Below are 12,904 nucleotides of genomic sequence, written 5' to 3'. Positions count from 1 at the left end.
TGGACAATATGACATATTGAATGGTAATACATGAACTGACAAGTGAAGCAGAAACAATGGTGAGCATTGAATGAGTGAAGAATTGAACAATGAGTGAACAGACATTGAACAATGAGTGAATAGACATTGAACAATGGGTGAGCAGTTGTTGAACAATGAGTTAACAGACACTGAACAATGAGTGAACAGTCACCGAACAATGAGTGAACAGACATTGAACAATGGGTGAGCAGTCACTGAACAATGAGTGAACAGACATTGAACAATGGGTGAGCAGTCACTGAACAATGAGTGAACAGACATTAAACAAGAAGTTAACAGACACTGAACAATGAGTGAACAGACATTGAACAATAGGTGAACAGACACTGAACAATGAGTGAACAGACACTGAACAATGAGTGAACAGACATTGAACAATGGGTGAGCAGTCATTGAACAATGAGTGAACAGTCACTGAACAATGAGTGAACAGACATTGAACAATGGGTGAGCAGTCACTGAACAATGAGTGAACAGACATTGAACAATGGGTGAGCAGTCACTGAACAATGAGTGAACAGACATTGAACAATAGGTGAACAGACATTGAACAATGAGTGAACAGACATTGAACAAGAAGTTAACAGACACTGAACAATGAGTGAACAGACATTGAACAATGAGTGAACAGACATTGAACAATGAGTGAACAGACATTGAACAATGAGTGAACAGTCACTGAACAATGGGTGAACAGACACTGAACAATGAATGAACAGACATTGAACAATGAGTGAACAGACATTGAACAATGAGTGAACAGTCACCGAACAATGAGTGAACAGACATTGAACAATGAGTGAACAGACATTGAACAATGAGTGAACAGACACTGAACAATGAGTGAACAGACACTGAACAATGAGTGAACAGACATTGAACAATGAGTGAACAGACATTGAACAATGAGTGAGCAGACATTGAACAATGAGTGAACAGTCACCGAACAATGAGTGAACAGTCACTGAACAATGAGTGACAACTGTGTTACTTGGAGTAAGAAATACAAAATGAATAACTTAATTCTAAAAGACAATAAAGAAAAGGCCCTTCATTGCTGGTATTCACTTCTTTGATGATTCTCTGCCTTTCAGTTAAAAGAACTTCCTTCTGTGTTTTGACAAATTTGACAACTGTGAACTTTAAATAAGGGTAAATGTCATTTCTTTTCTCAAATTTTGTTGAGCATCACCCCAGGAACTTACCAGCCAAATATTTTGATTCAAGGAATTTTGGTTGACCAAAATGAGTCGTTTTAGAGTTATCAAATTTGACCCAAGTAAACTTGAATAAATGTCAAGGTCATTTTTTTCGCTTAATTTGTTGGGTCACATCCCAAGAACCTACCTACCACAAAATATCTTGATTCTAGACTTTTCAGTTAATCAGAAGAAGTCACTTGAGCGTTTTAACAAATTGTACCCCTATGCCCTTCAATACAGGTCAAGGTCATTACTTTTTATGATCCTAGATCTTTTGGTTTTGAGAAAAAGTCATTTAAAGGAAAACATTGATGCCCATGGATGTTGGACCCCGCACCATGGCATAAACTCACTTGGCCCTTTAGCTAAATCGTCTTGTTGATGCACTTTTTTTATACATTGATCCTCTCATAAAGACATCAGGATTTTTTATCTCCAAGCAAGAGGCCATGGATGAGTGGCTCATACTCACCTTGGGAAGTTCGGGCTTTCTTCATCTCCTCTCTGATCTGTGCTTCCTTTTGTGCCCATCGTTTCTACCCAAATTAAAAGATATTAATAATAACAACAAAATTCCGAAATTTCAATGTTCGGGTAACAGTACATTATTTACTTTTCCATATAATTTTATTTTGGGCTTACTTGATGTCTAGAATAAATGTGCCAGAATCAAGTCTCACTAATTACTAATATCAGAATCTAAATACATAATAAACCATATTACTTTCCTGATTCCAGTCGATTTTATGTTGGTAATGGTTTAACAACCAATGAGTGGATGGTAATTATATTTGTTTTCTACAATCTTTACAATTGAGGGAATGTTTACCTTTTTTCGAGCCAAGTGTAGATCCCATTCTGTTGTAAAAGCATCATCATCTGCCAAAATCATCTCCTGTAGTTACAAAAAAATCATCGAATCAAAAAGTCTGTGTTATAAGGGGGAAAACAAAGCCAAAACATTGCATCCAAAACACTCCAAATTGATTTAAGACCCAGCACAGGAACCTTAGTGTTTAAAATACTGATGTGTTGCCATCTTGTCAGCTTTTCAAAAACTTACACTAAACATTTTAAAGTTTTGGGGTGAGACACTTTGGCCAATGCCAGGGTGACAGTATTAGCTTTGGGTTACTCGTAGCTGGTGTGTTAATAAAACAAAGGGTCTGTGGTGACACTATGGAGGTTTTTTTTCCTATGGAGAGAAAATCTCCAAACAATTTTAAAGAGGAAATTCATATAAAATGTATTTACCTCTTCATCTTCTTCTTCCATTTTGGCATCATCACTGAATTCCTCCTGAGACAAAGATAAATGTGAAGTGTACAACAGTAAAGAGCAACCATACAAACTATTATCTATGTTATAAATACAACTACTTAATAAAAATGTCCAAAATACAATAATGTATGATACTCCTATTTGAAGTTTCATTCCAGGCCCTTTTAGCCCTTTCCAACTCCTATATTACAGTGAGTATCCTTGGGAGAATAGGTCAATATGTCAAAAAATTTGAAAATTGGAAATATAAAAAATTTGAAAAAAATGTTCAGTTCAAAGCTCTGCTAAACAACACACAGTATAAAATGATATAAAGTATATGAGAGTATTTTCACTGCAACAACACTGAGGTACACTTACCTCTGATGTGACAGGACTACTGCTGCCACGCCCCTTCTCCTCCCGATGTAGACTCGCAGCTCTGTAAAATATACACTCAGACACTGAGAACACTGCTGAAAGTGGTACCTGGTACCACAGACACAACCCAGGCAATCATTTTAGTGAAGCCTACTTGGGTTCCAGTAGACCCCTGAGAGCATGTTTTTGACTCCCAAACATATAGTAAGACACTTCATCTCTCTGAGGAATGGAAAATCGATTTATGATATTGCTATCAATCAAGGTTCAAATGAAAGCCCTGGAACCTGACACTACATACCCAGATATTAAAATCATTGTAGAATAATGAACATGAAACAGGTCCTTTATAGTGAGGTACCTCTTACAAGAGGCCCCAAAGGCCTGAAACTGTTTAAGGTATCATGTAGAAAGGATGTAAAATACTATATGACATATTTCTGACCTTGATGGATACTTGAAACACATGAAATCATATGGAGACAAGAAATGAAGTACTTTAATTTGTACTTACTTGGTTAAAACATCCCGTAAACTTAGCTTCTGACGTGTGTCCAGGAGGAACTGTAAACATACATTAACTCGTTAGACAAGTGTTTTCCTCATCACTGATTGGCTGATCTGCTATCACATGACCAATAATGCATAGTGGTGTTGATATTATTTATCCATAGTTTATTATTACTAAAGTTATTCCTCTCTCGTCTGAATCATGCTGTACTGTTCTGGAGTTTAATAACTGCAAGAAGCTAATACTGTTGTATACATGTAAGTACAGTTCTTTGAAAAAGTTCGTAACTTTAGCAAGGTCTAAGTAAACAGGATCCGTTTTTTTATAGAGGATAAAATACCTGATTACCATTATCATTCTAAAATTTCCAAGATCACTATTTATATATAAATGCATCATATTGTACATCAATAAATGTTTACGAAAATTCTGACCTCATTAAAAGCTGAGCTCCATTCCTTGATAACAGGATCAGATTCCACAAAGAAATTATCTTCATAGTCAGGATACCCTGGCAATTTAAGCATGAATATTCAGTTACATACAATGAAAAAAACAATGATGATTTCAAATTGTACAAGTCTGTAACCTTAAAATGATCACTAGCAATTTTGGTCATAATATGTCAAGTCATTCCAGTTATATGGTTTTTGAATAAAAACTTTTGTTTTGAATTGTTTAACATCCAATCAACAGCTACGGTCAAAGGGTGGCCTCCCGCATGTGTGCAAAATGCATGCATGTGAGGAGTGCATTTGTGTTTTTGGAGGCTGCGGTATGTTCAATTTGTGTTTGTTCCCTTGTAATGACACAGAACTGATGCTGACTTTGTAGTGCTACCTCACTGAAGCATACTAGTACAGCTGAAGACACCCAGCACATTATAATGACAATGGACAAACCAATCGTCCCTATTCCCATAATGCTGTGCCAAAAGCAGGAGGACTGTTGGAGAGATGATGTAAGCATGAGTATTGATTTTGTTCAGTTCACTGATTAAAATGTTGTTCTGACTGGCAGTATACTGAATTGACCTTTGACCCATTGCTCTGTATGATCTTTGACTTTTAATTGCCTGGACCTTTAAGTATTTATAAATGTCTGAGAGTTTATGGTACTTGATAGTCTGGCACTGGCATGAATATCATTCTCTAAAAATTCATATTAGGAAAGGTGTTGAAATTTAGGACAGAAAGCTGTTGCATTTCTATCTAGTTAAATACCTACCATATTGGACAAAATATTGACATACATTTAGCTAAATAATCTTACCTTCCATCCTTTAACACATATATGACAAGTTTTTAAGTTTTTGTCCACATAAAAATTCTAAGTAAAAAAATATGTCAAAAAGCAGTTTTTTCCCCAAAAAAATCTTTTAATTTGACTCCAGGAGGGGATGGTATATGGCAGGGACCCTTATACCAAATATCAATAGGCCTTTCAACACTTGTACCAAAATGTTAATATTAGAAAACCAATGCCAACACCAATACCGAGGTGGCAAGATAAGCTCTCCTTCTTCTTCAAAAGGACAAAACAGAAATGCAAACATATATACACACTACATGTATTTAAAGATCTTACCTGCAGGGACAAGAAGTTTGAATTCATGTTCACATGCTAACAACAAACTCAGGGTTGCACCTCCGCTGTCCTTAACTGTAGCCTGAAATAAAGTTACAGGGTTATCTCCCTTCTAAACAGCTAGGGCCTATTCGTTTATGCGACAAACAGGTTCGTTAGTTTTTAAATGAAATATTTCAAACATATATCTTGACGGATCTGTAAATGTTAATACAGGCCTTGGGAGTCTTTGTCGAGGCTCGTCTGAAAACAATATAAAATCATCAGGTCCGTCTTTATTTCATAAACGAACAACACCGGTCCAACCATCTGGACTGCAAAACCAAAAACAGCTCAAGTCTATGTTTTGAACAAATTAATAAAATTACAGGGTTATCTCTCTTCTAAACAGCAAGTCAATGTTTTAAACAAATTGAAGTCATAGTATCTACAATAATTCATGTGTAAAATGATACCCAGATTAAAGGAAAACTTTAGACTCTCAGGTTGAATAAATGAATGAAATAACTTTGTAGTACTTTATTTTTACTGACATTATCATAACTGACGAGATATTGATGATAGTTTCTAGCCAAAATTATTAATTAGAAATCTTATATTCAGAGGTGACCACATTTGTAATTCACAAGAACACATGATTTATACAAAAAAGATAATTGCTTATTGTGAAATGATGTATAATCATTTTCACTTGCCCTATGATTATTCGGAAACAAATAATTGATCTGCTTGACATCTTCATCTGAAAAATACACATGGTGCACGCATGGTTGCTAATTTCTAAAATGAAAGATACTGATCCATGAGGTGTTCCGGATCTTTTTATTTCTCCTATATTTACAAGTGCACATGTACATATTAGAATACTACAAAAAGTGCTAGCTGATTTTAAGATGTATCCTTCATATAGTTTTTATTTTCCGTATCATCATGCATGCAGTGAGTGTTAAATGTATTTTGATGGAAAATCTGATAGGCAAGAGAAAGTTTGGTCAACAACAAAATTTTCAAAATAGTTGGGACCAGGACTACCTCAGGATAATTGCAGACAACTTTGAGCTGAACTCCGCTGGTCGAACATTAAAATGCACGTTGTTCAATAAAACCATGATTGTATAGAAGATTCAGTATAAGTGATTTTGGGCGTCAGCGAGCCATGATGATGGGTGATCAATACGAGTCTGGAATGGTAATTAGCTGGTTCACCACTTTGTAGAGTAGTATATGAGGCTGCCAACAACATGATAACACTGTGCAAGAACTAGACCGGGTTGATTATCGGCGACCAGGTAGCTCAATTGGTAGAATATCCGGCTAGTGTTCGGAGGTCCCGGTTTCGAACCCCGATCTAGTCGTGCATTTTCCACTCCTACAACACCCAAACTCTACACGAGCACCAGCAAATCAGGCAATTTATTGTCAAATTTGGCTATATAGGTCAAATCTGATCACAGCTACTAGTGTATAATCATATAGCTGCAGAGTGTGTGGTAACATTACTGTTTCTTATATTTACTAGGACTCGGGGCACCTTGGTTCAAGAATATATGATCAGTGTCGATTGCAACATGCCAACGCAATACTCGATTCCGTTACATCTTTGATTAAAACATAATGTAAGTTGTAAAACCCTTGGTCAATTTTAAAAGCCTTATGCGTATTTATTTTGCTGCAAAACTATAAACAACAAAATATTTTTATTTAGATATTAGTCTACTCGATTTTTTTTAATCCGGAGACGAGATGGACGACACACTATTTACATATTCATGGTCAAATTTGACACTGCGCAATAGTGTTTCGTGGAATGTCACAGCCAAAATTTACCTCTAAAAGAAACACTATATCCGAATCTTCATCTTTTTGCCATTCTTCGAATTCCTGTACAAGAATATCAGTGTTTTTCTTCTCATTTTCAGATGTCATCTTAGTATTTTTCACGGAAGTGACGTCATTTCTACCTCCTTCGCAGAAGAGCATCAACATTCAAACCACGTGACGAGCACCTGTTCATCGCGCGAAAAATAAAAAATTACCTCGACCAGTCAGATCTAATTAACTCTAATTAAATAATGTGAACTTGCCAAGAATGCACATATGATAAAGAAAATCCGACGGATATTTACTGATAAATGGTGTCTTTTCACCATGGAATTAGATCTGGTGACACCTATTCATTTTTGTTTGCATTTGGCTTTGTTGAATTTAGTAATATCAGAGACATATATATCTATATAATATCATGATTCAGATGTGAAAACGAAAAATTCAAGAGGCAATGTCACTAATTTGATCAATGACATAGTCCATTCTAGGTGTAAAATCAACCGTGCTTATTTGAACTGATAATACATAACCTATTCCAATTTGGTATTTAACGGTACATGCATGTTGATACTAAATCCCCAATTAGAAATATCTAATTGATACCTTGTGCATACAGATGTATCATGTCTTAAGTATTACAAACATACACGGAAGGAAGAAGCTGTTTTTCCTTGTGTATGTGCTCCATCAGGATAGTTCAGAAGTCTGTCTCTGATGTAGGTCAAGCTTTTGGTACGCAACACTGACTCGTTTAGATGAACCTGTGCCCCAAGTATGAAGTGTCATTGTTACGAAGTGTAAACGTTTTCTTTGTTACTAAAATTCGCCTGTCAGCTCACGATTCAAATGTAGAAAAGGGTCGTTATCAAAATATCAAGCGACATTTGAGAATAAAAAGGTCGTTATCAAAATATCCAGCGATATTTGAGAATTTGTACTGTTATGTAATTTAAATGATGTCGAAGATGAATATCATTTTTTTTTCTAAAATGCCTATATATTATTCTGATATAAATTTTTGAAAAGCTGCTATTTAAAAAAAATCAAGTATGTTTAAATTGATACAGTTATCAATGGACAAAATACCAAAGAATTAGAAACAAGAAATATCTTTAAAAAAGATAAACGGCATAGTTTAAATGCTAGTGTTTATAATATAAAACTGCTAGTGAAATACATGAACGAAGTAATGTGTTTCAGCACAGATAACAAAATGATATCAGTTTGAATCATTTTGGTGATAATACCATGCGCGTAGCCAAATTATTTTGTATGTGTATGCAGAGAAATGAAATGAGGGGTGAATGAGTACCGTATTATGATATACAGTTAAGTGTTTGGACAATTTAAGTCCGTCATTTAACGATGTCCGAACAGTTACGTTGTCCTGTTTTCTTAAAACGACGAGCCTTGCACAGCATTTAGAATGATAATTTGTGTTGACTTTACCTTATTTTGCACGCTTGGAACATGTTTACATTATAATTAATGTCCGAATATGTGTTCAATAACCATACGTACATAACCCTAGTCCATTGGGCAAAGCAATACCTTTCCTGTGGGAAGGGATGTAAAAGAAAGAAATCAAGACCAAAAACCTGAGATCAACATCCCAAAACGTCGAGTTACGGTAACGCGACTTATGATCATTGCGACAATGGGTGATGTTTTCATGACGGTATGTGTAGGTAAAATACATATATATATAACAACAGTTGTAGTCATAAAAGTTCCAGTAAAGTCGAATTGAATTTAATATAAATGAATCTTTCAACTGAACCGGTGGTCATAACATAGCACGACATGTGTTCTAGAGTTAAGTTAAAAGTTGGAATTATAACGATTATCATTATACTCAGACAGTGTTGATTGGCGAGGATTAATGTCCTTGTTAAACTTATAAACTGCTAAATATGCTAACACAATCGTGATTGGGGACATAAACTATGATCTATGAACTTAAACTTAACTATCAGGGAAGTGTGTTCAAACTTAAATGTGACAACCCAGGCGAGCCAGGAAAACCACACTTGGTTTCGTTTGGAGACGTTAATCCCACTATTTAGCAGCCTTGATATATAAGGCAAAACATTCGTGACAGCGTTGGTGTGCAAACCTAATGATTTAAAAATACAATAATTCACTACTTTCATTGAAGATCAGACAAAGGGTACATATATAATATCAAAATCTGTACATTTGAAAATTAGATTTCTGTGTCTATCTGCTTTCAGAAAGCTGTGTTTCATTATATTCAATAACATTCCTAAGCATACGTATAGTAACGTTCACCTAACGTTTGAAAGCAAACGATTTCCTTAAAAGTATTGATTCATTTCTGCATCTTACCAACTGTCATGTAGTGAGGAAAATTCCAATAGTGAGTTTTGTACTCTATGCGCATATATAACTCCGGACCTGTTCTTATAATTCATTTTAAGATTAACAGTAACAAATATGTAAATCAGACTTCACCCTGGTAGTCCTTTATAGGAATGGCACCAAAGGGAGGATGGTGGGCTAGATCAGACACAAGTAAAAAAAAATTAAATGTTACTATGCCCAAATTTTTAAATGAGCAATTTAAATATGTAAATGAGATATTATCTCCAATTTTCACTATTCGCTCATTCACTACATGTACGTTTAACAATAGATGATATAGGCGCTTATTTTACTATTCTTAATTGAGAAAGTATCACATTATTTTTTCTACAAGTTTCATGCAATTTGTGCCGAAATATACACAACGAGAAAAACTTTGTGTGTGTGTGTGTGTGTGTAATTGTTATAATGGAATGAGTTGAATTATAATTCTATCGTGGAATCAATTGAAAACTTTTACCTGAAATGGTTTTATATGTACGTCTAACTGCAAAAAAGCAAATACGTGTACTTGAGACATATTTAAAAATATAATGTTTAGTATAAAAAAGATAATCTAACTTGTATAAAATAAATATGTATTGTAAAAGGGAATGGTAGGAGAGATAAACAGAAGAAAATTAGGAGAATTTAGAAAATAATTTGCTCTATTTTGAAGGTACAATACCAAATAGACTGATTGATCAAGACAAAAGAGGCGGAGAACGCCAAACCGGAATCAAGTTAATAATCATTTAGTAGAGTAAAGTTACAAAAAAAAATATTATTGAATTATTCTATTTTTTTCTTTTAATTTAGGTTTCCCATGTTTAGGACTTAACTTTTTTGTATCAAAGCTCATTTTAAACTTATCGAAACACTTTTAAGTCTATATTAAGTTTTTAAGTCTATATTAGTATATATAGAGAAAAAATAATAGTAGTCCTTGTGGAAGAAAATATATGGAAAAATTAAAAAAATGACTCAGACAACATCTAACGTTTTCGTCCCGTCTAGGGGACTCTTCATCTTTTTTATTTGACAACTAATTTTGAAATTATTTGGATTTATTTTCATTTCCCCCATATTTTGTGTAAACCGTTGGATATCAAAACTACGTTTTGTGTGCTATTTAGAATTTGCTTCAACCTCTCATATATACATATATCTTGCAAATTTTTATATATAAAATGCACAAATTTGGCATTGATCTTTTATGTCCTGAATGCTCTAAAATGTTAGCGTAAGCATTTTGCAATTCTGACAACCACCAGGGAGCTTTGTTACATTAGGTGTACCATTTTGACTTGTTTCTGATGCTGATGGTTCCTGCGGGGCGAGCTGAAATTTCTTCTAAAGAAACAGGTCTTCGAATTTTTCTTTGTCTCACTTTAACCGACCGATTAATTGCGTTCCCTACCACGTAATGACTAGTTATATCAATTATTGGGTTTGACTAGAACCATCACCTAGGGACAGCATTCATAGTTTGTGTATAGACAAACTCATATAAATAACAGTTTTTTCTTTGTTTGTTTGTTTATTTTTTTTTTTTTTTTTTGTGTTTTTTTGTGTGTGTTTTTGTTGTTGTTGAAAACTGATGTGTACGCAACTGCGTATTTGTGTATAGGCAGCTACGCGCCTGAATACGACTGCATTTCAATCAGGAATATAATTTTATTAATGTGTCATTTGAAAAGATGCATCCACTTAATTATTCAGTTTGCATTCAGTCTTAACTTTGTTCCGTTTTTAACTTTATGTTCCGTTTTAACTGCATATCTACACTTTGCATTTACCGCTACATTGACCAATCACATACTTCATATTGACCAGTAACGCCACCTGTCGCGTCATTTCCGGGGACAAAAGAATATCATACGGCTATGCCGAAAAATAGGCCAAATATATCAAAGCGGCAAATGTCAAAATAATTTCATTAACTTACTTATGCTTTCCGAGTGTATTGTCTCTGGCACGTAGTTATTATTTTTTGATGTTGTCACTGCTATGTAAGTTTGTACATGTATATTGTGTATGTGTAGGATACTGATGAGTCGGAAGACTCAGAGTTATTAAAGAACTTGAACGTTTTCTTTGATGTAGGTCAAAGGTCACAATGTAGATCAGAGTGACCTACTTTTGGTACGCGACACACCGCCTCATTTAGGTGAATTCATGCCACAAGTATGAATTGCGAAACTGCCAAAGTGGAAGAGATGGAGTCCGGATAAGATGATATTCGGAAGGACAGAAGGCCGTTTGGTGAGATATTGTCATGTCCAGTTTGCTTTTTGGGGGTTCATTTTGTTCAGTATTACTTCTAAGCGAGGGCGTTTTGTTGTCGATGGGGTGGCTGTTTGACCCAATATTTTTGCGGCGTTCCCAAAAATATTACTTAAAGATTCTACTTTTGTCTGTGTAAATATGTCTTCATGTTCGCACAATACAATACAATATCTACTTGCTTGGTTTATTGTTTTCCAGAAGTTTTGATTATTCTGTACCCCGTGTGTAACTGCCGACAAAGTCGCATTTTATTGTTTGCTTTCATAGTTTGTAGACCTTGTTTCTTTGTGTTCTGTGTTTTTCCCAATTGTGTTAAGCATACTTTAAAATTAACGTATTGTTGAATAATTTTTTGTGGTATATTTCTTAAATTATCTTAGTCTTTTGTTCATGAAAGTTGCTTTATTTGACATGACTTCTTTTTTCAGTGTTTCTTAATTATGCCTGTGAGTGTGTTGCTGAATTTGCTGTATGTTGCTGCGAAATCCTTCCATATATCAACTTACACAGCTACTAAGTGTTGATAATATCAGTGATCTTCGTAAGCTTACTGGATATATATATTTGAGTCTAATAAGACACGAGTGACGTAAAACATGTACATCGGTATATTGATATACATTGTATGTGTAAATGTTAATTATGTATTATGGGCATTAGTAATACATTTAAAGGTTGCTATTGTTGTTGTTGTGATGATGATGGTGATGGTGATGATGATGATGATGATGATGGTGTAGTAGTAGTAGTAATGGCAGTTGTGAAGGTGGTGGTGGTGGTGGTGGTGCTGGTGCTGGTGTTAGTGATGATGATGATGATGATGAATGTACAATACATATCTGTGTTTATCGTGTGTTTCAATTGTAAGTTGTGATGTATAGGTATCCAATAAGTTACCAAACTTAAGGAATAAAAACTGAATCGAATCACGTGGCCTGTCTTAACACCCCTCTGTCTATCAGTTTCGTCCAATGTTGCATTCTGCCGATCAAAGATACACACATCCCTGATACCAGTGTTAATGTTGCACGATTTGGTCTGTCGGTGAGGATCACATCGATTCAAGTTGGGTCAGTCAGAGGTTTTCGGATGACAAGTTAGGTTTTTTTTTTTTTACCAAGTTTGGCAGATCAAATATGTCACACACGTTTTGCAAAGACCGACCCGTTCATAGATCATAGTTTATGTCCCCAATCACGATTGTGTTAGCATATTTAGCAGTTTTTAAATCGAAGAAAGTTTTGACGGTGGTAATTGTAAAAAGCAGGTTAACTACTGTTTTTATTTTCCAAGTACTGTATTTTTTGTATTTAGCTAAAAACATGTGGCGTAAAAGCCTAATCTGAAAATTAAAATAGAAAAATGGGGAAAACATAAACATTTATTCAGAAATATATTTGAGTGTTAAATACCTTTTCGTAGTTAATCCATTGAGCAATAT

General features: G+C 34.7%; 1 protein-coding gene across 1 annotated transcript; it reads right to left on the bottom strand.

Annotated features, from left to right (window-relative positions):
• Positions 1–1,526: 1,526 nt before the first annotated feature.
• Positions 1,527–6,923, bottom strand: LOC117326236. The gene is made up of 8 exons (XM_033882899.1): positions 6,811–6,923; positions 4,984–5,065; positions 3,831–3,907; positions 3,400–3,449; positions 2,886–2,946; positions 2,499–2,543; positions 2,074–2,139; positions 1,527–1,780 (listed from the first exon to the last, which is right to left on the bottom strand). The coding sequence occupies exons 1-8, from the start codon at positions 6,907–6,909 to the stop codon at positions 1,664–1,666; spliced, it is 597 nt and encodes a 198-aa protein (XP_033738790.1). The 5' UTR covers positions 6,910–6,923; the 3' UTR covers positions 1,527–1,663.
• Positions 6,924–12,904: the final 5,981 nt, after the last annotated feature.

The sequence above is a fragment of the Pecten maximus genome, chromosome 4 (assembly GCF_902652985.1).
Source record: "Pecten maximus chromosome 4, xPecMax1.1, whole genome shotgun sequence".
NCBI lineage: Eukaryota > Metazoa > Mollusca > Bivalvia > Pectinida > Pectinidae > Pecten > Pecten maximus.
Note: the sequence above shows the minus strand (reverse complement) of the source record. Positions and strands in the feature narration are given on the sequence as shown.